At 36.9% G+C, this 27225-nt stretch overlaps 1 protein-coding gene across 1 annotated transcript; it reads right to left on the bottom strand.

Moving 5' to 3' along the window:
- Positions 1 to 23715: 23715 nt before the first annotated feature.
- Positions 23716 to 26400, bottom strand: LOC149180180 (uncharacterized). The gene is made up of 4 exons (XM_089413788.1): positions 25971 to 26400; positions 24634 to 25577; positions 24249 to 24474; positions 23716 to 24095 (listed from the first exon to the last, which is right to left on the bottom strand). The coding sequence occupies exons 1-4, from the start codon at positions 26398 to 26400 to the stop codon at positions 23716 to 23718; spliced, it is 1980 nt and encodes a 659-aa protein (XP_089269914.1).
- Positions 26401 to 27225: the final 825 nt, after the last annotated feature.

The raw sequence follows: 27225 nt of genomic DNA, 5'->3' as shown, positions 1-27225 counted from the left end.
GTCATGATGTTTTGCGTTTGGGCGGGTCTTTCATTGTAAATACTGCAATGAGCTAAGTTATAAATCTCCATGGGCAGTATGTTTGTTTTTTAACTATTTTGTTGAGATCATGGTGTGGTTTAACACGAGGATGGTGTTCCCCAAGGAGGGGGGCTTCTGTAACAGCCCTGGTGAAAATTCCATGTAATAAAGTAAATAAAGGCAAAAATAAGACCACGAGTAAGGGACACTTATTCCAAGATGAATGTTGGGCAAAGATATCTTAGTGGGCATCACTAGATGTGTGTTTTGGCTAAGGAAAATTGGCAAAGGCTAAGGCAAAGGCATTAAAAGGAAAAAAATCATTTTTGGCACATTTATTTATGAAAATAAAGGAAATTAGGAGAAAAGTAAGGTGAAAGGTCACAGGTTGCATGTGAGGAAGAAATTGAGGGAAAATAATGGAAAATGAAGAAAATAGAGGCCTCATTGGTAAAAAGGCTTTTGAAGATCAGTTTGCAGGCTCTTGGTCAATGTAACGCTTTGTAATTTCGCATTTGGAGCTTTATCATTATTCTCTCTCTCTCACTCTTGGTCACTTAGAGTTTTCTTGGAGCACTCTAGCGTTAGATCAAGGAAGGAAAAGCAAGCAAAGGTGAAGGAAGGAAAGCAAGGATCAAGGAAGGAAAAGCAGGATCAAGCAGCTTTAGCAAGAATACTTGCAGGTAACCTTTCACATGTGTGATTTCATAGATGGTTTGGACATCCATGGATTTTCATGTTGGTGTATGGTTCTCTTGTTGTCGGTGGCATGGTTTTTTTGGGTTATGATAGTGTTTTGAAGCCTAGCCTTGCCTTTTTCTGGATGCCATGGTGTTGGGATGTTTATTTTGGTTTTTCGAGCTTTGGTTTACCAGATGGATTTCAAAATATAGGGCAGAGGTGGTCTCAAGGTTCATTCCCAAAGGCCTAGGAATCCCTTCACCAGTTTTGGCGGGATACGCAGTAAAGCCAGAGGGAGGAGTCTCGATTTAGGGCCTAGTGATCTGGGTTTGGATTGTGGTAAATCCTGAGAGACTAATCTCGGTTTAGGGCCTAGTGATCCGGGTTTGCATTGCGGTAAAGCCTGAGGGACTGGTCTCGGTTTAGGGCCTAGTGATCCAGGATTAGATTGTGGTAAATCCAGAGAGATGGGGAGATAGAAAATTCCTTAAGGATAGTGATGGATTCTGAATGGCATTCCAAGTTTGATTCGGTTGTGATCAGAGCACTGGTTTTGGTGTGATCACGGTTTAATGAGGGTGGATGTGGTTTAACCTTTGGATTCCCTTGGTTGTTCTTGGATTGGTTGTTCTATGAGATCCCACATTCATGCTTGGAATATGGCATAGGGGTGATTGGCTGAAAGAGAGATTTGGTTCAGCCATGTCTATGGTCGAGTGGTACGTGGAAGTCCCAAACCTAGTCGGATTTGCCTATGATTAATGAAAGCTAAGTTCTCTTACTTTTGCACTTATTTATATGTGGATTTAATGGCTATCATATATATGATATTTACATGGTTTAATTTTGGTTATAAGCATGGTTATATGATTGGTTCATGTCATGGTTATTTCACGTGTTTACTTGTAATTGCTAAAATGATGGATGCAAGACCTAATTGTTGTTATAATAGTTCAATGGGGAAAGTGTTGATCCTTTTGGTTATGTTTCATAAGTGTTTTCATTCATTCATGCTTTGTCTTGTATCCTAGACATGCAGGTTGCATTGATGTCAAGTGTTTAACAAAATGTCAGTCCCGGTTGGGGATGCTTAGGCCTAGTCCAAAGGTTGATTTTTAATTTTTTTTATCTTATCATCATGTCTTTTATGGATTTTGGAGGTTGTAACAAGTTCTGGGCAGAGGTCTGGATTCTGGGCTAGAAATGTTGCTCAAAACCTGGGGACACTGGTACAGTTTTGCTAAGAATAGTCCATGGACGTTGGCACATAGGCCTGTCAGAGCGACTTTGGATTCTAGACGATGTCATGCTTATAGCATGAGAGCGACCAGCGGTTAAAAGGCTTAAAACATCAAGGGGACTCAAGGACAGGATGTCTGATTGGATGACATGTCTCCTGAGGGTGTTTTTGTTGATGTGGATGGGTTTGGTTGATGTGTTTCGTCAATTCCATTTCCTTAAGGTCACCTAGGAGGTTGAGTCCCTTATAGTGGCCTCTATCGTCGCATGTTTACCCCAGCTGATCAATTGCTTGGGTAGACCTGCGAGGAGGGGGTGCTATAACCAGAACCAATTTATACCCTTTATACCACTCGTTCCTCTAGGAGGAGTCCTCTTTTAGCTCTTTTTAGACTCCCAAAATATGAAAAGTTTGCAGAGAAATTGTCTTTTTGAACTCGTTAAAGTAAATGAAAATACATCTACCCAGTATAAGTTTAACCCTTTTCCGGACTGAGATAGACTATTTACGAAAAAGGAATACCTTAGTCAAACATGGCTAAAAGGTTCTCTTGGGTATTATTTTCTTCCTTTTCGGACCTAAGGGACTATCTATGAAAAGGGTCGTCTAGAGTTTTCTTTTCCTCCTCTTTTTCAAACTCTCTAAACATGAAAAATATTTCGAGTTATACCTTCACTAGACTCGTAAAAACATCAAATAGTGATGGACTTGTTGTTCATGACGGGGTCGAACCACTCCTTGTTTAAGTTCATTAAATATTCTCAGAGAGATTCATCCGAAGGATGAACTTACAGATCAAGCATATGTTATCCTCCTCAAGCTTGTTAAAAAATAAAGAGGTACTAACCAGTATGGTTGGGAAAATTGGGAAAACAGGGTACTCCATTTGTTAATGGTAGCGAGTCGCTCTTAAACACGACACTCTTCCACCTCATCTTTGTGGTTGTTGGGTTAGGAAATATGCTTGTCTTTTCGTTTATGATACCATTTCAAAGCCTTAGTTTTTGGTTTTGGGTCAATGTTGCCAAATCCATTCAGTTTTGTCGGTGTGTTCAAGAGAAGTCATTCAGTTAATATCTTCTACAATACTCTTAAGCTCTCATCCTATGTCTACCTTTCTTGATCCAATTCCATATCATCATCATTTAGATCATTCTATCTCAAATCATCATACCTGCTTCATGTCATTGATGGGGGATACATCAAGGCCCTCATGCGACGGATCGCTTCATGTCAGCATTAGCTCATTATCCAGGAAGTTGACTTAGAAACACCCCTTGGTACCTTGGGGCTTGCATACATCAATGACAAGTTTCCTCGCTCTCAGTGACAGGTTTGCATCATTGGTCTTCGACCGAAATATTTTGTGTGGTGTTCGACATCAACTCATTTGTTCACACCATACGGATTGTACTAGAGTACCGTAAGAGCCATTAACATCATCGGTGGTTTCTCTCACACCTATTAACGGCTTACATCATTGGCTGGTAATCAAATGGTGTCTACCATGTTTGACTCAATCTCATTGATTCACATGGTTAGACTCGTACATTGGTTGGTCATGTGAACGAGATAGAGGACCCTAGATCTAGTTTCATCAATATGGGTTGTAATTTCAAGAGTAATACATTATCACAATGTATGATGGCTATGATCGTACAAATAGTCATCCAGTCATGGGTCCACCATCAGCCATCTATGGACATGTATTTTGATCATTGTACATGTAATGTTAGCTTATGTGCTGAGTATGGGTATGCCTCCCTCAACAAATATGTCATGATGTAAATGTATTGTAACAGATAATGATCTTGTCACTTGTTCTTGATCCCAAATTGTCACAAGTTAAAGCATTTCAGTCATTAGCTATCATTTCTGACTTTTCACTTTAGAGGGGAATTTGTTATAGGCCATTTTGTCACATCTGGTTAATATGCCTTCAACTAGATCAATCAACATCCTTTGACCTCCTTTTCATCATCCTTGCATAAATCCCTAAGCATGACTCATTCTAATCCCTGAGTTTCTGCCTGAAAACACCTTGTTTCAGTCATTTTAAGGACCAACGCACCCTAGTCCCTTACTGGCCAGCATTGACTACCAAGTTGCCCTACTCTACACCCGCGCCGATCACCGGCAGGTTGCTCAATGTTGGAGGTCCGTTGATTCTAGAAATTTGGGAAAAAGAGAAAGAATCATTAAGCTTCATCTTCTAGAAGCTTCCAGGATCTGTTGCAACCATTTACCTCAAATAAAAGTCTTGAATTTTATCCTATCCTACCTTGGATTTTTCATCCCTTATCCCTTGAGCTCATCCTCCCATAAAGAGTGGATCTCAAGCCCAGATTGGTAAAAGGATAAGAATTCATGAACTACTTCCTTCACCTATATATTTACTACCATCCATAAGCAAGGGGTTGACCTTTGGAGAGTGATTCTACCCTTATGCTACTAATGTGAGAGATATATTTCTATGCATTAGGGTGATTATAGGTGCACTTTGTGACAAGGAAAGGACAAGTCAACTTGGAGGAGCTCTTCTATAATATCAACACCTATTTTTGGTTGTAACTCAATTCATTTCTATTAATAGATTTCTTTATTTTCCTATATATGATGTTATGGTTTCATATATTTCAATACCATGTTGATCTATTGAATAAAGTGTTTAGATGATGCTACATAGATTTTGTAGACCATTGGCTTATGTTGTCTAATTGTGCAGGTTCTAATTATAGCGATCAGAATTAGGATTGAAGCATAAAAACCAAATAAGAAGCGAAGCATACGATAGATTCCAGGTAGGTTTCATCCTGTTATCTATTTACTTTAAGGAAAAAATTAGTCTCCTTATCTTTCTGTTGTTCTAGTCAGTCCACCAGGCCTAGGGAAGCTACTTATACCCGCAGTCATAGATTTCGTGTAATAGGATGCCCAAAAGGAATTCTTCCGTATTGAAATTGTATGGATAGGTTAAATTCTTGGTCAATAACCGACCATCCTCCTCGCTTTTTTCATTCTCATTAATAGCCTTGCCATTGTCACAATCAATTTTTAAACAACCTTCTTTATCCTCATACTCCCATAGATAGAAATTGAGATTGTAGAATGGTTGCAATTTACATCAGGTTGAATAAAGGTTACAGTTAGCAGCACAATCTTAACATGAAAAACGCATCCATTTCCACAATGAAAAATGCAGAGCCAACGCTTATTAAGAAATCTCTTGGTTTCTTGCAAGCATATGTACACACCACCAACTCTTTGTATGGATCTGCAACCTTGAGAGTTGGAGAATTTGTCAACAACTGCTTCAACTGCTCGAAACTTGCTGCACATTCCTCTATCCATTCAAATTTCTTACAGGTCCTTTGCAATGATGTAATAGGATAAAAAAATCTATGATAAGTGCCTGATGAACCTCCTATAATAACTTTCTAACCCCGTGAATGATCTAACCTCATCCACATTCGACATCGAGGCTCTCTGTTTATTTTTAAAAAAATGGAGAGTATTTAAAGGCATTCGAGCAATGCACAAATAATGTAGTTGTGGTTATGTTGTGGCTAATTGATTATCATTCACAATCTAGCTCATCCTCGCTGGTTCGTTAGGATATTTTTTTGTGGTCGTTCATTATTCTTGACCTAATGACTCACTGACTCATTTATTATGCAGGCATCCAAAAGGTGATGACAATGAGATCGTGGCAAAAAGAGGATCATTATAGATGGAATACAATATTGCAGATGACCTAAAAAGGATTAAAGTTAATGTCTCCATTTTCAACCAATCAATTATATTTAGTCTAGAAGTTCAACAGGTTGAAAAGGAGAGTGGCGTGGTGTATTAAGAGCAAAAGCAGTAGTCGCCACCTCCAGCGTCCTTGGATGAGCTCGTTCAAGCTTCCCATGACATACAGGACATGATTGAATGTTATAATTAGATTCATCATGAGTACGATGAATCTAGCAACTCTAATAGCTCAATGCAGTTAGATAGATCAAATTTGTTGGTGTATGTACAACCTTCCCAGTCACATGCAAACCTAGAAAAGGTTAAGTATGTACTTGTCACTTCCAGGCATTCAATGGTTTCCAGTAAATCAGTTCCCATTATACCGTCTTCGTATGGAAAATCGCATTGATATGTATTGAATTCTTATTCATATTAGGAAACGTGTATATTATGAAATAGTCTATAACGCGACTTTTTGAAAGTCTTTCTGGCGGATTTTTCCGGTCGAAATCCGGCAGGAATTTATTGGAATTGCAAGTTTGATAGCTATTTTCTGCACAATGAAAGCGTCCCAGGGGTTTTTCAGGGTGTTGAATCCAAATATGCAGTTAAAAAACCATTTTAATTGCAAGAAATCAAGATTTGACCTCAATTTCTTCCGCCGGATTCCGTCACCGGAATCTTCAAAAAGTCGCATTATAGACAACTCCGTATATTATTGGGATTGTGGGTATTAATACATGTGTGTATATATGTATATATATATATGAATTATGGTTTTATGCCCGAAAATTTTAGTAATTGTCGGTAAGATATTTTTCAAACATCACAGTTGCATGGAATGAGAGTAGTTGTTATCAAAGTAAATGTAGGCGCTCGTTGTTATCTTGACCCAAAGATACATAACTACAAATTAAGTTTAGGGATGACACTAAATTTGTTGAGCACAAATGCCAAGGCTGAAACATCGTCCATTTCTTCCGGAGACTCAAATCGATGCAATAACCCAAAATTACATGTGCTGGAAAAGAGCTTGAGGGAGGACGTGCAAGTAAAAATGCCATGGTTTCAAGTTTGTAATTGTGTTTCTCTCCATAACGCAGGAGTGAGTTGCGTAAATAAAAGGTCAACAAAAATGTAGTTCTTTCAAGTTCCATTGGAAGTATTACACTCTTTGCTGGAGAAAACAAGTCGAAGATGGAGTGATTCTAAACTTTTGAACCCTTATATGCTTACATCATCTATTGCAACCACACTATCACTTATACATTGCAATTTGGGTCACTTCTCAGCTGAGTATTTCCAACAATTAAGGCAACATTCTTTTTCGAATTAAGGCGTCTAATATAATCTTGGAGTTGTTGGATCATATGGAACTAAACTTTGTAGGCGTTCCTTTATTTTTCCATACATTGTTGCGCTACTCTATATACTCTCCAGTATATCAGGTCTCCACTCAAATTTCCACATTGTCTATATCAAACAACAAGGGCGCAGTCAAATAAAATATTTCAAAGTCGATTTGGTGTGACTGCACATTATCATCAATAGTCAACATCATTCATACATAATATATAATATGTTTGTGCAGGAGACTATTTTCTCTTCTATCTCAGGATAACTCGTGCTCTCAATTATATGGAACTAACAAAGATTATGTAGTCAAGGGAAATGATTAAAGAAATTGAAAGACCTATCGAAGTACCAATGTCCATTCCTTAATTACGACATAGAGTTTATATTCTGAACGTATAGTTCATAAGATTTGTTCACCTATGGTGAAAAATTTACCTTTGTCTACATGTGCTCTAGTGTTGTTTTACAGTGTTCTATCTCTGGTCGATTCTAATATTATTAAATATAATTTGTGTAGATATGATTTCTCTTATGCCTTTCAGAATTTGCAACCTAGCTCAAAACTATTGGAAGGTTAAGATGGTGGAAGTACTGGATGATAGAAGTGACCATGACAATAGACGGAGTTGCAAAGCATCTGATCAATGATATCGACGAATTTTCCAGTATAGAAGCTAATGTATGTTTTCCAAGGATTCGAACATCCATAATCCATGATGCACTAGCTTGATTTTAATGCAGGAGCCTTATTTCAAAGCCTTGTAAATTCTTATTTCAAACCTTATAAATCAGCACATATGGTTGTAATGAAAATAACAAAAGATGTCAATGTTATGGTTGTAATGAAAATAACAAAAGATGTCAATGTTATTATTTCAGATGATCGTATGAATGATGCAGGTCGAGTAGGTATGGATTTTTCAAATATTATAAAGACAATTGAGTAAGAGAATGTATTTCCAGCCAAAAGGTGAGGATCCTTATGATGACACTATTGTACACAAAAAAATTTCACCTTATTCTCAAGCTACTGCTACTCCAAGGAACCTATTTTGAGTTTTTGGTATTTTTCTGCTATTTTTCATAAGGAGAAATTCTAATGTTTATGTCCTATGACAACATGGCTACAATTTGGGAACTATTTTATCTATAGATATATATTTCAGGTGCCAATTAATAGGTCTAAACCGTTTACACAGGGAGTTAAGTCTCCAAACCCCTTGCCATTGATGTCAAAGGGGGAGGTAAGCAGAGGTATAGGATAAAAATTTTTCCTGTGTAAAAGGAGTAGCAACAAGGAAAATAAGCAACAAAAGAGCAGCAAATATGTGACAACAAAAGAGCAGCAAAGATGTGATGGCAAAGGAGAAACAAAATATTAGCAAAGGCAAAGGGAGATGGAAAAAGAACAGCATGAGCAACAGGGAATATCTATTATGTTTTGATGGATTGGCATAACAAAGGAGGAGTAAATACTATGGCACAGTTGCTGCATGCACACTTGTGTAAAGATTTATGCTTACATATATGTTGTGATGATGATTGATGCTTGCATATGTTTTGTGTAAGGATGATTTGAAGAGTGGTTTCTTTGAGGAGATTGTTGTGATGTTAGGAAAAGGCAAGATTCAAGGTTGTTAAGGAAATGGCATGAAGAGGTAGTGATACAAGATGTTGCAGAACAAATATATGGCTTTGGAGAGTGATGCATTGCTTTCATATGTTGCGTACATATTGCTCTCATTGGAAAGTGGATGTTTTACATGTGTTATGAGGTTATAATATATTTCTTGCATATGTTGGCATTATGTTAGTGTATTTAATAATCATAGGTGGCCAAAAATAATATTAGTGGAGCACTTAATTGTGTTTTAATATTCAAAGATATTGTAAACGAATGAGTGGAAAAAAAAGAGGCAAGTTTGTTCACTTCATATTATTATGTGGAATACTGACAGCCATCAAATCTTGCTTATAAAAATTGCGTGAGGTTGGAGAGCTAAAGGGGTTTCAGAGTTAGAGAATGTGAGAGTTGATTGTTTGTGAGTTCCCTAGCACATATGAATTTGATGTGACGCAGATTTCAAGGGGATAAAAGGCAAAGATAAAGATGGAGGTATATAAAATTGATGACCAAGTAAACCAGCATGTTGTTTCTTGTATGTATTAGGGTATTGTAGTCTCCTTTCAAGTTGTAGTTTGATAGAGAACAGGTTGTGTCCTATTGAGGTAGAAGCCTCTTGTGGGTTGTAGCCTTTAGATACTTATTGGAGTTGGAGCTTCCTTGCATATTGTAGCTTGCAGAAATTGTGAGGTAGCAGCCTCCTGTAGGTTGGAGCCTACAGAAAATTAGATCCAATAAGGGAGTAGGAGCTTTCCTTTGCATCAAAACAATAATAAGGTTGTGTTTTTGTCCCTTTACGGGTTTCCACTTATATCTAGTATACATATGTGTTGCTATTACGTGTTGATGTGATGTTTTGGTTTACTTATTACTTGATGTTCACATATTAAATATGTTGGTCATTACGTGCTAATATGCTCATTTAATGTTTCATTTAATTAGTTAAAAGAAAATAATTTTAATGTACATGAATGTACTAAACTGATTCATACCCCCCGAGTTTAGTCAAGTTTTCATAAATTGGTATCATAACCAGGCTCGTTCAGTGTAATCCTAACGGCTTGAAGGTAGACCTGGTTAACTCATGGGATATCAAAGTGTTTCCATGCTAAGTAGAACAAACTTTAAATAATGGATAGATCACGAAAAATCTTAATTGATAGCTTATGGACCTAGTGTATGGAAGCTAGTATGTGATGGATATTGTAAAGACTTCCCCTCTAAGCAAGAAAAATAGTGGAATGCTCGGGAAAAATGTGTAATGTATAATAACCTTGAAAATAGATATCTTGAGACGGTGATAGATTAAATTTTGCAAAACAAATTTGGGAAAGGTTACACATCTCATGCATGAAGGAGACACTAGTAGCAGCACCTTTGAAAAGGAGAAGAAAAAGAGAAGGAAGAAAAATTTTATGTCAAAAGGAAAGTCTTCAATCATATGAGACTTTTCCTACTATTGTAAATGCATCTGATTCTCATGAAGAAAATTTAGTTGAAGAACAATCCAAGCTTGACATAGTCTTGGCTGAAATAGAAAGGTTAGGGAATGAGAGTAGAGACCATAAGAAATTGTTGCGTGATGAAAAGAGCATGAATTCAAGAAGGACATTATTAGTGAGGATAGAGCTTGAAGAAACAAGAATAGAAGAAGTGATGAGAATATAAGTGAAGGATAAAAGCTTATAGTGTGAAATATTAGAGGTTGACATTGATTCAATTTGAAGTGAAATAGAATAGAAGAATAGATTGTGTAAAAATCTAGAAAAGGAGATTGCCTCCGTGAAGAACTCAGAAAAGGAATCCATTAAAGATGATCAATAAGCATCAAAAATACCTACAAAATAAGAAGCAAACAAAAATAATCAACAACATCAAGAGCCAAAGAATGAGATGAAGAAATGGTCCTTTGCAAAAAGGAAAAATTCTGCTGGAGATGAATTGAGCAAATTTGGAAGATCCAAAAGGAAATTATTTGCTACTTTGAAAGATATCAAATTCTTGTCTCACCATGAATGTGGACATGTAGCAGCAAATTGTAAGAGAAATAAAGTCAAGACTAATCAGCAAAAGGTGTAGCAGCAAGCAAGAAGATATCCTCAAGCAAACAATCAAAGAAAGTTCCCTCAAGCAAGTAAACAGAGAATACATTCATTCACTAGGTACACAAATCATTTCCTTGGTCATTGTTATTTGTGTAATGAATTTGGACATAAATTTGTTGAATGTAAAATGTATGCAAAGAAGAGCACAAGAATACACACACCATTTCCACCATATCTTGGTCAAATAAGGTGATATTTATGTAGCAACCTTGGACACAAATCCAAAGACTGCAAACTACCAAATACCCTAAAGAAATCTAGACAAATGATGAAAGCTAATCAAAGCATACCAAAATCTAAATGAAAAAGAAATGCAGATAGTAGAAGGCATCCCACTAAGGTATAGATGAGGAAGAAAAAAGGAGTAGCCTAGAACTTCAATGAAAAATTGAAGCCATCTTGGCCTCATGGGGAGCTGGTCAAGGAAAATTATTTAATTAGTATGCCAAAGAGAAGGTACAGCCTACAAACCTATAGTTACACATATTAGGATTATCGGACGAGAGTATGCGTTACATGCATAAAGACATGTCAATAGCTATATTGGCATTTTTGACAGAGCTAAATGCATGCAACATTATTGGAAGGTGGTATTCATTTTATTACATTAATATATCAATGATGGCATTGATATTGCAATAATATTATAGAGGCAGATCGATATTATTGTGACAGCATTGGTATTTACAACACATAGGCAACACATTATTATTATTGTTATTGTTGAGAATCTTGTACCTACATTGGGGAACTCACAAGAGAATGTGAATTTGTTGGAGAACGTTGAGAATTCGTTGTTACAATGGTATCAAATAATGCCAAGAGTATCAAATAATGGAGCATATTTCGTAGAGTATCAATGTTGATGTTAATATGTGGAATGTTGTTGTAGAATATAAATTCTAGTGTTAATACATGCCATGTTTCTTATGTTATATTATTAGCATTTGAATGAATATGCAAGCATAGGACAGCATATTATTTATTAATGTTGTTGTTCGTGCTTCAATGGAGTGGTGTAAGCATACAAATTATGGCCATTTTAGCCCTGGATGTTCTATTATTTGTGACATATCTGGTGGCAAAGAATATTATTCATTTCAAGGGTTGTTGTCGATGGTTGTTATTGATATTATATGGTTGAGGTTTTTTCATTCAAGTTGTGCAGGGCATACAACATGATGGAAAAACTACCAAAAGAGCAGCAAGAAAAAGGAGTTATTTTTTCATTAGCAGATAACCATGCTCAAGGAGTCTAATTGGTAGCAGAATGACTCAAGTGTAATGTAGTGATTGTAATGCATGTAATTGCACCTGAAATCAAGTGGAAATTAGTTGAATGTCTAGGTGGAACTGTTGTTCTTATCAGAGATTCCTATGATGAAGCCCATTCTTAGGCTAAGTGACGTAGTGAAGTAGAGGGTTGCATTTTTTTACCTCATTTTGATCATTCAGGTGTCATCATAGGTTAAGGGATGACTGGAATGGAACTTATACACCAAAATCTAGGCTCACTATATGTATTTGTCCATGTAGATGGTGGTGGTATAAATGCTAGTATTGTTGCTTATATGAAGCAAGTATGGCCAAAGGTACGTATCATTGGTGTGGAGCCAGAAAATATGTGTTGTCCTCAATATCCATGATTATCCTTCTTTGTGTCGTGTCTCAATTTTCATGATTATCAATTGAAGGCAATTGTTAAACCTAGAAATCATCGCCCTTGAATAAATTCGGGCTATAGTTGTGATGTGTTGTCCTCTTCCCATTGAAAAATTTATTGAACTATCAATCATGATTTACATACTACACATAATTTAGATAAAAGAGACATATAAGACTCTTTTTGGTTCAGAATGAGAATCTAAGCAGTGTTTTAGAAAACGGACGAACCGATTTGGAATCGTTTAAGCCGACCGAGCCGGACCCCTGCCCAAGTCGGCTCGGTACAAAAACCGGGCCAAAGGCTAAACTATTACCGAACCGGTCAAACAGATCGGCCTTTGACGTGGTTTTTGTACTAAGTTAGCCCGGGTAGGGGTCCGGCCTGGTCGACTCGGCCAATTTCAAGTAGGTTCAGTAACAGACTGGTCAGCTCAGCTGACTCCTAATGGGTTCGGTCTTTTTTTAAAACACTTGCAGCCTACAGGCAACATAGATACTATGGGCTACTTGTACCATTGTGGGGGCACTTAAATGAGGAGATGAAAAATATGCAATGAAAATTTTTACCAAAGACTAGTATTGAAAACACAGTGCCAAACAAGTAAATTTTCACAACAAGACAATGCAACAATAACCTTTATTGTTAAGATCCAGACAAGAGGTGAAACTAGGCAGCAAAATGTCACATGATTTTCACATCAAGCTTAAAAATGACTTCCTAATGGAAACTCATTTCATAACAACAAAAGGCGTTTTTGGGAGCAAAAAAGTTGTCAGATTGGCATGTGCCCTTTGTCACTCAATGACATTCATTTCTTATATGTACAAGAGACCAAGAAACTTTGTGTTGGGACAGGCAGAGCAGAGCACCTCCTCGTATCCATGGTAATGCAATAACTAGTGACTAGTGATGTTTTGTTGTAGAGGTCATTTAGATCCTCCTTGGTTATGTGTTTTTGTTCTAATCTCTATATATTACATGTATTGGACAGTGCATTGGGTGCCATTTTGATATAATGGATATATTCATGACCCTACTTTGATCATATGTTGTCTTCTCTCTATATTCTAATGCTTTGTGTTTAGAAACATGAATGAAAATCTTTCAAATTATGTTTTTTTATAAAAAGATAAATATTTAATGTATTTTTTACAAAGACCAAGTCATTGAAATCAACTAAACTGTGTCGATACCAAGTTGGATTCAGAGTCGGAGTTGACCCGCGACTAGTTCAGAGTCTAAGTCAGAGTTTTATAACATTGAATCCAAGGGATGCCTAGAAGGAATTATTTCGTAATGAAATTGTATGGATAGGTTAAATTCTTGGTCAATAACCGACCTGTTGGACATTGGATAAACCAACACTCCCAGTGTGTTTCGCGACATGGACTAATCACCTCTTATGGATCCTTATCTCTAGTGATGTGATCGTTGACTAACACCTACGAGTTTTGGTCTAACGGAAATCGTGATTCCCAACAATTGGTATTAGAGCCAGCTTCTTCATAATCATCCTAACAGCTGGAAGAAGGATTCTTAAGTCATAATGACAAATCAGGATTCAGGAAAAATTTCCCAATTTGATGGAACAAACTTTGGCTTTTGGAAGCGTAGGATGACATTTTATTTAAGTGTCTTGGACCTGAAGTATGGCAATCAATTACTGATGGGTATAAAGTTCCAACTACTCCACCAACAGATCAGGATGATAGGAAAGTTTATATAGAAAATGCCAAAGCACTAAATTCCATAACAAGTGGAATTACTGATTCAGAATTTACAAAAGTTATGAACTGTGATTCTGCCAAGGAAATGTGGGACAAGCTTATTGCTATCTATGATGGAGACTCCAAGGTCAAAAAGGAAAAACTCCAAACACATAGAAGACAATTTGAGAGTCTTAAGATGGATGACGAAGAAGATATTGCAACCTTTTTCCTCCAAGTAGATGAAGTTGTCAACTCACTCAAAGGTTTAGGTGAAACTGTTGAAGAAAGCACAATTGTCCAAAAGGTTTTGAGATCACTTCTAGAACATTTTGATTCCAAAGTCAATGCCATAGAAGAAATGAAGGACTTGGATAACCTAAAAATGGACGAACTTCATGGGATTCTCATTGCATATGAAATGAGAAAAGGAATCCCTTATTCCAAGGAAGTTGCATTCAAATCTTCAAGGTCATCAAAGAAAGGGAAAAATTATAATTATAGCAGTGATGATTCCAATACTGAATTTGAACTAATTCAAATCGTAAGGAAACTAAGGAAAGGGCCAAGCTCAAAGGTAAGTACCCTCTCATTTGTTTTAAATGCGAAAGAATTGGAAATTATGCTGCAAAATGTCCTTGAAAACATGATAGTGATGATGAAGACGAATATAAAAAGAAGATGTTCAAGAAGAAAGGGTTTAACAAGAAGAATTTCTTCTCCAAACAAGATGACTCTGATGAAGAAGAATTTGTGATTACTAAGAAGAAATCAACTAAAAATACCTTTCTACACAAAACAGATGATGATGAGTCTAATGAAGAAGATAACTATGTTGGAAGCAATGAAGTGGTATTTATGGCATTTACAAATGAATATGATTCCGAAAAAGAAGAAGAAGGAAATGTGGATGATTTGCTAATGATTTTCATTGAAAAAAATGAGAAATTGTGAAAGGTCATTTTTCTCAAAGTGGAAAAAGAGGAAGCAAAAAGGAAGGAAGAATTCTTGAATGATAAACTAAAAGAAAGAGAAGAAATTTGTGAAAAACGTGAAGTTGAAATTGTTTCCCTAAGAAAATAGTTGGATCAAGTTAAAAGGATTTGGCAAAGCTCTCAAACTCTTGATAACATCCTTAATACTCAAAGACCTCAACATGACAAGTCTGGAATTGGTTTCAAAGGAGAATCAACAAGTACAAAGGAGAATGTAAATGAAAAAATCCAATGAAGTTATGCTGGCATCCTTTGCAATCATCCAAAAGAGGAGAATCCATCCCACCAAAAGAAAAGGTCCACCTTTAAGAACCCAAGGAATGAAGGAAGGTTACCTCCAAGGAAGAATACTACATCAAGTCAAGACTATCCTAACAAGTATCAAATAATCTTTCATGGTTATTTCTCTCATTGTAAAAACTTTGGTCATCAAGCTAAGCATTGCAAAGCTCATAAGGATAATATTTCAAGATATAAGATCAATCATCAAAGAAAGCCTACGTAGCCTAAAAGAACAAGAACAAATGAGGACTTACAATTCATTCTTTTGGCTAAGTATGATCTCGTTTTCTCAAAATGCAATGTTTATGATACACAAAATTGTTCATTCAAAAGAGCGGAATTGAAGAAGGAGGAACCCACTACTGATAAATGTGGTCTAGCTTTGTGTGCACACAGTGATGAAAATCAATGTTTTGTGGATAGTGGATGTTCAAGACACATGACAGGTGACCAAAATAAGTTTATCTCGTTAAACAATAAGGATGGAAATGTATCTTTTGGAAGTGGATCTGCTAAAATTGTTGGAAAAGGGATTGTTGCTCTTGTTAATGGAAAGGGAAAAGCTCAAAATGCACTACTGGTGGAAGGGCTCAAACACAATATTTTAAGTGTTAGCCAGATTTGTGACCAAGGACACAATGTTGTCTTCAGTACTAAATATTGTGAGATAAGGAAATCCTCCTCAGGAGAACTTGTGGCAAAAGGAGTAAGAACAGTAGACACGTATATATTTTGAGTAAAATTCAAGAAGATAAATGCTATATGAGTCGAGCATATGAAAGTTGGTTATGGCACAAACGATTGAGGCCTCTAAACTTTGATAACTTGGTTAATATCAGCAAAACAAATGCAGTAAGGGACATTCCAAAATTTTTCAAGCCATATCAAGTTGTGTGTGGCCCATGTCAGCATGGAAAGCAAACTAGAACCTGCTTCAAGACTAAGGAGTTCTCAACATCAAAACCTATGGAGATCATACATGCACATTTATGTGGACCAACTAGAACTCCGTCTCTACAAAGTGAAAGGTACTTTGCTCTATTTTTTTATGACTATACTAAAATGATGTGGGTATTCTTTATAAAGTTTAAATACGAAGCATTTGAATCTTTTAAGAATTTCAAAGCTCTTGTGGAAAATGAAAAAGAATAAAAAATCATGTGTCTTAGAACAGATAGAGGAGGATAATTTACTTCAAATGAATTCAATGATTTATATGATGTACATGGAATCAAAAGAGAACTTTCCGTAGCTAGAACTCCTAAACAAAATGGAGTAGTGGAAAGAAGAAATAGAATTGTGCAAGAAATGGCAAGAACAATGTTACTAGCAGTTGATTTGCAAGCCAAGTTTTGGAGAGAAGCAGTTGGGGCAGCAGTGTATACCTTGAATAGAGCCCAACTAATACCAAATAATGAAAAAAATCCATATGAATTATGGAAAGGAAGACTTGCTTCGGTAAAATACTTCAGAATTTTCAAAAGTAAATGCTTTATGAATATCAATGATGACTCACCAGGCAAGTTTGACTCTCAGGTTAATGAAGGAATATTTCGTGGATATTCTACAAGGAGAAAAGCATACAAATGCTACAATAATTGACTACAAAAGATAGTAGAAAGCATTGATGTGAAGATTGATGAGTCACTCCTAGAAAAGGAAATTGAAGTCTATGAAGAAGATTTTATTCTTGAAGATTTTGAAGAAGATGCAACAAAGGAAGAAAATGATCAATAAAATCAAAAGGAACCATCTCAAACTCCATCAAAAGTAAAATTTGTTCAAAAATACCATCTAGAAGAACATATTATTGGGAATATAGATGAAGGAACACAAACCCAAAGAAAGATGACTAATACACCAAGTAAAGATAATGTTGTCTTACTATCCATGGTAGAACCAAAAAATTTTGCTCAAGCAAGCAAGGACCCTCATTTGGTGGAAGCAATGGAAGAAGAAATGTTACAAATCGAAAAGAATGAAACATGGGAACTTATACCTCGTCCAAAAGATAAAAATATAATTGGAACCAAGTGGGTGTTCAAAAACAAAATAAATGAAGATGGATAAATCATCAGAAATAAGGCAAGGCTTGTTTGTAAAGGTTATTTACAAATTGAAGGAATCGACTTTGAAGAAAACTTTGCACTGGTAGCTCGTATGGAGACTATAAGGATTTTTTTGGCATTTGGATTCAATTTTATCAAATGGATGTGAAATCAACATTTCTAAATGGTGATCTAAAAGAAGTCTACATGGGGCAACCAGAAGGATTTGATCTAGTAAAAGGAAAAGAATTTGTATGTAAGTTGGAAAAGGCATTATATGGGTTGAAACAAGCTCTTAGTGCTTGGTACGCAAGATTGGATCATTATCTACAACAACAAGGCTTCAAAAAGGGGGTGGCAGGAAGTAATCTCTACATGAAGATGGACAAGCTTAAACTACTAGTCACTCTTGTATATGTTGATGATCTGATTTTTGTCAGCAATGATGATGGGATGAGCCATGAATTTGCTCAAAATATGTCAAAAGAGTTCGAAATGTCGATGATTGGTGAGTTATCTTACTTCCTTGGACTACAAGTAACTCAAACTAAAGCAAGTATGTTTATATCCCAAGCAAAATACCTTAAAGACATGCTTAAGAGATATGGGATGGAAGAATGTGCACCTATGAGCACACCAATGACCACAGATTGCAAATTGAGAAAAGATGATGAATCCCCCTTGTAGATGCAACTCTTTACAAGTCAATAATTGGAGCTCTCATATACTTAACTACTTCAAGACCCAATATTATTCAAGCAGTAGGAATGGTGGAAAGATTTCAATCAGCTCCTAAGCAATCCCATTTGTTGGTTGTGAAGAGAATTCTCAGATACTTGAAAGGTACTCTTGATTTTGGTTTATGGTATCCCAAAAGAACAACTCTTACCATCATAGCTTACACCGATGCTAATTTGGTTGGAAGCATAGATGATCGAAAAAGTACCAGCAAAAATGCATTCTTTATGGGAGATTGTCTAGTATCTTTTCTCAGCAAGAAACAATCTTCTATATCTCTCTCCACAGCGAAGCCAAATATATAGTTGTCGCAGATTGTTGTACACAAATATTGTGGATGAAGGAAGCATTGAAAGATGTCACCATAGAGACTAATCGACCAATCACCATCTATTGTGACAACACCAACGCCATTAGTGTTTCAAAGAATCTAGTAATGCACTCAAAGACCAGACATATTCCAATAAAACACCACTTTCTTCGTGAACAAGTTGTTGAACAGAATATAAAGTTGGAATATGTAAATAAAAAGGAGAAAATTGCAGATATCTTTACAAAACCCCTACCACGAGAAGCATTTGAACATCTTCACCAAAATATGGGGGTCATTACTCTTGCATCACATTAAGAGAACACATCGACAAGGGTAGAAGCACCATGATAGGGGGAGCAGCATGACAAGAATCAACTTGATAGGGGGAGTACTTGGGCACCCCATTTTCCATTGATGTCAAAGGGAGAGAGAATGTTGGAAGAAAGAAGATTTCCATCAATGACAAAAGGGGAGATTGTTGATCAATCATTGTCATTGATGAAAATACAAGCACTTGGAGACCATATGATGACATGGATGACCATATGATGACATAGAGATGATATGATGACATGGTTGAAGACATGACAATGGAAACCCCATATATGACACACTTGTATGATGGTTGGAGACCTCACTTGAAAGCCATAATGACCTCATTTCGTCCCAAATACCTTATACATAGACAAAATTCAGAACAGTCACAAAGAAAATCATCTCTTGTCACCTTGGAGGCATCCTATCACATTCTCACCTTGACCATCTTGAAGAGGACTCTTTCCTCTTTCCAACGAGACCTCACTCAGATCCTAACTCCAAATACTCTAAGAGAAATCGATTTTTGAAGGTCACATATCCAATTTTTGAAGTCTAACCAACCTATGCTCTGTCTCTCAAGTCGACCTCCCTCCATTAGTCACATCCCCTCAATTTAAAAGTAAAATCCATATAAATAGGAAATTAGACTTCATTTCTCCATCATCCAATTCCGTGAAGACATCTCAAAGAAAAAAAAATAGGAGTTCACACATCGTGAACTGAAGAAGGCTAAGGAAAGATAAAGGATAAATCTTGAAGAATTATGTTTTTGGGTTAATCACTATGATTGTCTATGTACATTCGAACCTGTGATCTTTGAATACCACTATATCTCTCAAACTTGTATACATGTATATGCATCTCAGATTAAACTTCAAGTCTCCATTCATCACCAAAAATAGGATCATCTACACGAAGGCTGCTAAAGGACTTTCTTACATCTGAAACTTGTCATCAAACTTTTGCAGTTGTACCCATAAGCTCGGATAGGTGGCAAGTTAAGGGAAGAACAGGAGAAGGATAAAGCTTGGAACAATGTTAAGGGGTTGATTTATTGTAGACAGAACCTCAGACCTAGCACATAAATTTTGTGGCTCAGACACCACCAAACAAACCCTTGGACCTTGGCAAAAGAGCTTCAGTTTGGTCACAAAATCTCAAGTTAAGAGGACAGACCTTCAGTCCAAACCATTGTCTCCACCACAGGGCCTCAGATTAGTAGTATACCCTCGTATCTAGTGCAGTACAGTGACCTGATTGGATATAACTCATATATGTGGAGAGCTCGGATAAAGAACCAACTTATGGAGGAGGTCTAAAGGGTTTGTCTTATGTGTGTGTGTGTGTGTGTGTGTGTGTGTGCACGCGCTAGACCAGTGAAGGAGGAGATAGCTACAACACCAAGGACAACATCTCAGATACATTCCAACACCTTGAGGATTCAATGATTCACTATTGGAATAACTGTGGTGGCATCATGAGGGCATATGTAGTCAGTGGTGAAGGCCTAAAGATTGAAGAACATTGGACAGTCAAGCACTAATTTTTTTTGGAGCTATTGGACATATGAAGCATTGAACAATGCAGAATATTGTGAAGATATTCAAGTAAGTAAATTATTCATTTTTATTAAGAAAATTGAAGGGTTGGTGCCCTAGGGGTTGGAGCCTCTAAAATCAGGTTGGAGACTTGAGAAGGATAGGGTTGGAGCCCTAAAGGTTGGAGCCTCACAAAAGTCCAAGTTGGTGCTTGGCAACAGGTTGGAGCCTGGAAGATTGAAGGGTTGATGCCCTCAAACATCATTGTACTCAATTTTTTGTAAAAGAGGATTGGTGTCCTTACTTGTTTATAATAAAATCCTTATTATTTATTTTTCTTATTATAATTGTGAAGAATCTTAACTCGTAAACATAACAATTGAAAAGAAATATTGATTCACCCCCCTCTCAGTATTTCCAATGATTGGTATTAGAGCGTAAGTCACGAGTTTGATACACACCCGACTCGCATTAGGGGGAGATTGTTGGACATTGGATAAACCAATGCTCCAAGTGTGTTTTGCGACATGGACTAGCTGCCTCTTGTAGATCCTTATCTCTTGCGATGCGATCGTTGACTAACACCTATGAGTTTTGGTCTAACAGCAATCGTGATTCCCAACACGAATGTCCTCGTTTTCTCCATTCTCGTTAATAGTCTTGCCATCGTTGCAGTAAATATTTAGGAACCCTACTTTATCCTCATACTCCCATAGAAAGAAATTGATATTGTGGAAGGGTTGCAATTTACACGAGTTCGGATAGAGCTTCTAGTTAGCAGTGTGAACTCAGCATGAAAAAGGCATACATTTCCGCAATGAGAAACGCAGAACCAATGCTCATCCAAAAATCACTTGATTTTTACATCATCGAAATCAACATTGGAGGCTCGTTGTTTATTTATTAAAAAAAAAAAAAAAATTGGATAGTATTATAGGCATTCGAGCAATGCAGAAATAATGTAGCTATGGTTATGTTGTGGCTAATTGATAATTCACAATCTGGCTCATCCTCGCTGGTTCGCTGGGATATTTTTTTGTGGTTGTTCGCTAGTCTTAACTGAATGACTCACCGACTCATTTATTATGCATGCATCCAAAAAGTGATGACAGTAATATCATGGCAAAAAGAGGATCATTATAGCTAAAATACAATATTGCACACGACCTAAAAAGGATTAAAGTTAATGTCTCGTTACAGCTTTTAAATGAAACATAGATATATCACTATAGACTTCTGAGGGAGCTATGACAGGTAATTCCCAACAAGCAAATGGCTGACTTTCTTCATACTCAAGTTCAGCTTGATTTAGGACACGACTCGAACTTGAAGCAAACATATCTCTCAGTAGATTTTCTTCAGCCAAAGATTCTCTCTGTTCTAATTCACAGAATGAAATAGATTTCTGAAATGAATCCATTCTTTATGATTTTAAGAATAGAATACTGACCTTATGAACCAGACGTTACTGGCTCTGATACCAATTTTAAGCAGGGGATTCTGTCACAAGCTTGCTACTTGCTGTGTCTCTTCGCTTATCTCTGATAGCCAACTCTTGGTGAACCAGTGGTGAACTTAGCGCGAACCTACTCAAAACTTTCATGCTCTCGTGGCCTCAACAATAGCTTCCTCGCCTAACAACGGCCTTGGCGTCCCTTCGTTCCTTTGGTGAACCTCTGATGAACTTCCTGTGAACTTTGGATGAAAGCTCAAAGATAACTACTACCACAACAGACAATATAAATGCGCAAGGTATTCAAATGCAGAATGGTATACTCATATTATTTCAGAATGGATTTCAAGATTATTACAGAGAGATTCTTTATCAGAGATTGACTATCTTCGCATTTATCGGACTTTATGTTGTTCGCAAGGAACAAGCAATACCGAAGGCTACCTGGCGAAAGATAGGCTCTGCCTCAGAATATGACTGGACTCATATACAGACTTGAAGACTTCTAAAATGATCCGGCCACTTTAGGTTCTTACCAGTGCCGAGCACACTGATACGCAGGCTTCTCAGATCAGACTGACTCTCTAAGATACTCTAAGACTCGATGCCTCAACAATGAGCCTTACCCTCATTATATAGGAATGAGAGGGGACAAGCATTACTGTAGGCCATCAGTAGACTGACCGAAAGGTGGATGGAATCATTGCTTTCAGGTAATGCCAGAGCGACATCCGCACAAAGATTCCAGTCTGGAAAAGAAAATATTACGGAAAGGCTTCCGACAAAACAAAGTGGATGCTTTTTATCTATCAAAGCCCACGAGAAAATATATTTCATGCATTATTTACACAGTGGAGGCTTTAGTACAGCAAAGCCCACGGGAAATCTGGCCACAATTGAGTCCTTGTGACTGGACATCATGATTACACTATGGATACTTTTACGGAAAGCCCATGTGAACCGTCAGAACACAGTTAGTTCTAGGAATATCTTTTATACAATAATTCATCCCAGGCTTTTGTATATATCCTGCAGACGATCATAGGTTTACACAAAACAATTTGATGTTTATTTTTGTTAAAACTAACCACTCTAGATGTTCTCGCATGTACTCTTGGAGTGAATAGTTTACATCATGGAATGGGGACCATTCTTGATCTGCCATTTCTTTGACAGTTTTGTAGATGGGATGAAAGCATTCTACAATATTTTGTTCAAAACATAAGTCACAATGCTTTCTACAATATTCTGTATGGTATATAGGGTCCATTGCAGTCCTGTTTACACCATAGTCGCGCCACCAATCTCTGAACCATTTACACTATTGATTTCTTTGGAAAGTGCCTGTTGCACTGAATTTTAACTTTGTATAGTGAGTTTCTTCTTTGTCATCGACATTGAGGAAATCCCACCAAAGTTTCTTATAACCTGCAAAATCATACACAGTGTCAGGAAAAATAATATTTGGATCACCTTTTGGCCATAATGCAGATGGCTGGACTGGCCAATGTCTTTGTTCATTCCAAGCAAGATCTCTTGTTCGGTAGATACAAAAGTATTTTTCATATATGCACATGCTTCGTCCTCCATGGTACCAAATTCCAGCAATGTCATGGAAATTTTGTTGTAAAGCTACTTCTGTAATGCATGCATCTCTTTTTTCTTTTTCGTAGACCATATCATGGATCCACTTGTTGTCTTTAGGATATACTTTCCGTTCTGGCACAAGGTGCTAAATGTCAGTATGTGGTTGCAGGTTGGCGTCGAGTACCTTTGTATTTCTGAGCTGCCATGTGGGTTTCCAATTCCTTTTGTACTCTTCCCAGTCTTGATCATCTGGGATAGTTCGTAGGACCTCTTGCTTTTGATGTTGGTCCCACTCAGTGACGATCATCATAACATGATCTTTGGCTCAAGATATTCCCTGCTAAGAAAATCAAGAAGTAAATTTTCTTCTCCCTTGATATGCTCAACCTTGAAATCAAAGTTAGCAAATAGAGCTTGCCATCTGGCAAACTTTGCTTCTCCCGCTTTCTTGATATCTTTTGTCAGGACCTTTTGTAAAGTTGATGCATCAGTTCTTAGCAAAAAGGGTTTATTAATGAGATATAGTTCAAACTTACTGATACAATTCCAGGCTGCTTTGACCTCTTTTTCTATTGTGGAATAGTTTTGTTCAGCCGGATTCCATACTCCTGAAGCGAACTGAACAATCTGTTCAGTATCTCCATTCTTTTGCTTTAAAATGCCTCCCCATCCAATGTTGCTTGCATCTGTTTATACGATTTTAAATGCATGGTCATCAACAACATATAAAATTGGTAGTGTTTTTACCTTGGCCTTGATATTTTGTACTGCCTTAGTATGGACTTCTGTCCATTCTGGAGGATTTTTCTTCAACCTTTTATTTAGTATTCTTCTATCACTTGCACAATCTTGATAGAAGTTACTAACATAATTGAGACACCCCAAAAATTTCTGCAGCTGATTCTTATCTGTTATGACATCAGGGAATTTATCAGCAAATTCCAATGCATGCTTTTGTAATGAGATCTGTCCATTGGAGATTGTATGCCCCAGAAATTTGACAGTGGTCTGAAAGACCTCTATCTTTTTCTTACTGAGCACAAGACCATTGTGCTTAACCAAATTCTTGAAGATATTTACATGTTTAAAGTGATCTTGAATGTTCTTGGAAAATATTAACACATCATCTATATATACAATAAGCCAATCAAAGTATGGCTTAAAAATCTTATCCATTACCTTTTGGAACTTGGATGGCGCATTCTTCAATCCAAAAGGCATCACGTTCCACTCGTAGTGGCCTGCTGGTACACTGAAAGCAGTCTTGAATTTGTCTTTCTCTGATATGGCAACCTGCCAGAATCCTGCCTTCAAGTCAAATTTGGAGAAAATCTTGGCTCCTGCTATTCTTCTGATGAGATCACCTTTGTGTGGTATAGGATATGTGTCATCTGCGAGAACTGAATTCAGAGGTTTGAAATTTATCACTAGTCTTGGAATTCCTCTGATCTGTTCAGCTCTCTTATTGACATAGAAGCCGTAACAATTCCAGGGACTGTCTGATTCCCTGATAAGCTTTCTGTCAAGGAGCTGCTTGATTTCTTTTTCGCAGAGATCTCTATATTCTTTACTCATAGGGATTGCTCTGCTCTTGCATGGTTTACCAGCATAACCTTCTTTGTAAGGGAGCTCAACTGTATGTTGCTTCCTATGCCAAAATGCATTAGGCTCTTCTGAGCAACATTCTTCTTCAATTTTCCTTCTCAAATCCTCAATCTTGCTTTTCACCTGAGGATGTTTGAGCTGCTCTTCAATCTTGAGAGTGGATTTCAGATCCTTCAGATCTGACAATCTTGCTTCAGCTTTATCCAGATTCTGCACTGTCTGGACCATGGTGGAAATTCTTTGATTTGAAATATATGGCAATTCAATTTTCTTTCTGGTTCCTTTTGATGTGGGAACTGATATAAAATATCCAACCTTTCCATTCTTTAGCCTCACTGAGCCATGAGGTTCTACTGCTACTAAGAAAACATTGCCAAGTATGCAATCAATAGGAATATCTGCTACTGCAAATTTTAAATTAATGCAGTGATGCTCAAAGCATAGAGATGCTTTGGGTACTTCATATTTAAGCATTTTGTTGCCTAGACCCACCACCTTTCTTTCTGCAGCAATCCAGTATCTTGATGGAATGGTCTTGATATTGAGAATATTAATATCTGCTCCTGAATCAAGAAGTGCAATTAATTCAAACATTTCTCCTTTAATGCAGATATTTACCTTGATATGGTGTTGCTGGTAAGAGATGGTCATAAGCCTCATCTCTTTGAATCCAAAATTTGGATCTTTGAATCCTTCAGCAACTTCAATTTGTTGGTGACTACTATATTGAGCAGTATCCCGTGACTAATCTCCTTTCTCATGACTGGTCACCTGTTTTCCCTTTTTCATTTCTGCAATCTGGGATTTTATAGCAAAAATTTATGTCTTGATGTTGTGAATCTCGTGACTCACTTCTCCCAAAGTGAGAGATCTCACCCTGTCAGGTTTCTCTTGGTGCCTTTGAAATGATTTAGTATTTCTTTCAAATGAGGCATCAATAAACAAAGATTTCTTACCTGAATCTTTTGAAGCTCTAGATTTTAGCTGGTCCATGAATGCTTCAGTCAGGCGGTTCTTCATTTCACCTTCTTCCATGGCACAGATCTGAGATAAAAATTTTATTTCTTCTTCTTCAGTGGCTGCCATCAAGACTTTCTCTTTCTGTGGCTTGACAGTTTCTTCTTCTTCACTGGAGTCACTAAAGAATTCTGAATCAGAATCATAGTGAACTTGGCAGGCACATTCTTCAGATTCAGAACATAAACATTCTGAAGAATCAGAATCTGAACATTGTTGTATGTGAGCATGTATTTCTTCTGCAGAAGAAGAACTAAAAGAATCATAAGATGATTCTTCAATCTGGTGTTGCTGAGCTATTTCTCTGATTACAACATTGGGACAGCATTCTGTTTTATGAGTATGGGAACCACATTTCATACATTGCATTGGTCCCTTCCCTTCTTGTTTGACTTGCTTTCCTCTTGGAACAAAGGCTTGTGATTTCTTACCTCTGTTTTTCTTTGAATCTTCTCCTTCTGGACATCTAGAGGAGGTATGTCTAGTCTGACCGCATAGCCAACATGTAAGGCTATTCCATTTTTCTTGTTTTGAAGTATGCAAATGAATATCTGAAGGTCTGTAATAATGTGTTCTCGGGACATACTTATAATATCCCTTTTTTGCTCTGGAGGTTTGGCCTCGAGACTGCTTGGGATATTTTCTTCTACCCTTTGGAGACCCTCTGTGATCTTTATAGAATCTTTCATTGTATTCTTTCTTTGCTCTTTTCCTTGCTTTTCTTCTTTTCACCAAAGGATCATCTGCTGTAAGTCCATATTTACTACAAATGGACTTTTTGTCTAGAAATCTGAAAGCTTTTCTAAAGATTTATTGACTTCCCACGACATACAGAACATGATTGCATGTTATAATAACATTTATCATGAGTACGATGAATCTAGCAGCTCTGACAGTTCAATGCATTTAGATAGATCAGATTTTTTTGGTGTATGTAGAACCTTCCAGTCATAAGAAAACCAAGGTTGAGTATGGACTTTTCACTTCTAGGTGTTTAATGGTTGGTAGTAAATCAGCACCCATTATGCCATCTTCGTATGGCAAATCACATTGATATTTATTGAATTATAATTTATATTAGGCGAAGTGTATATTATTGGGAGTGTGGATATAAATACACGTTTTTTATATATATATATATATATATATATATATATATATATATATATATATGAATTAGGGGTTTGCACCCTA

The sequence above is a fragment of the Pinus tabuliformis genome, chromosome 3_2, assembly GCF_031772625.1.
Source record: "Pinus tabuliformis cultivar Carrire ecotype Pingquan chromosome 3_2, CPIR1, whole genome shotgun sequence".
Classification (NCBI taxonomy): Eukaryota; Viridiplantae; Streptophyta; class Pinopsida; order Pinales; family Pinaceae; genus Pinus; species Pinus tabuliformis.
The sequence above is the reverse complement of the archived record's forward strand: the minus strand, read 5'-3'. Positions and strand labels throughout refer to the sequence as shown.

Bases quoted from the DNA above. Each gene is read 5' to 3' on its own strand.
- LOC149180180 (XM_089413788.1), bottom strand. From the start codon at position 26,400: ATGCAATGTATGAAATGTGGTTCCCATACTCATAAAACAGAATGCTGT. The intron at 25,578-25,970 runs GTAAGAAATCTT...TTCTTGATTCAG, and splicing joins TAGAGCTTCAAAAGATTCAG to GAGCAGATATTAATATTCTC. The intron at 24,475-24,633 runs GTGATGCCTTTT...AATATCTTCAAG, and splicing joins CAGGCCACTACGAGTGGAAC to AATTTGGTTAAGCACAATGG.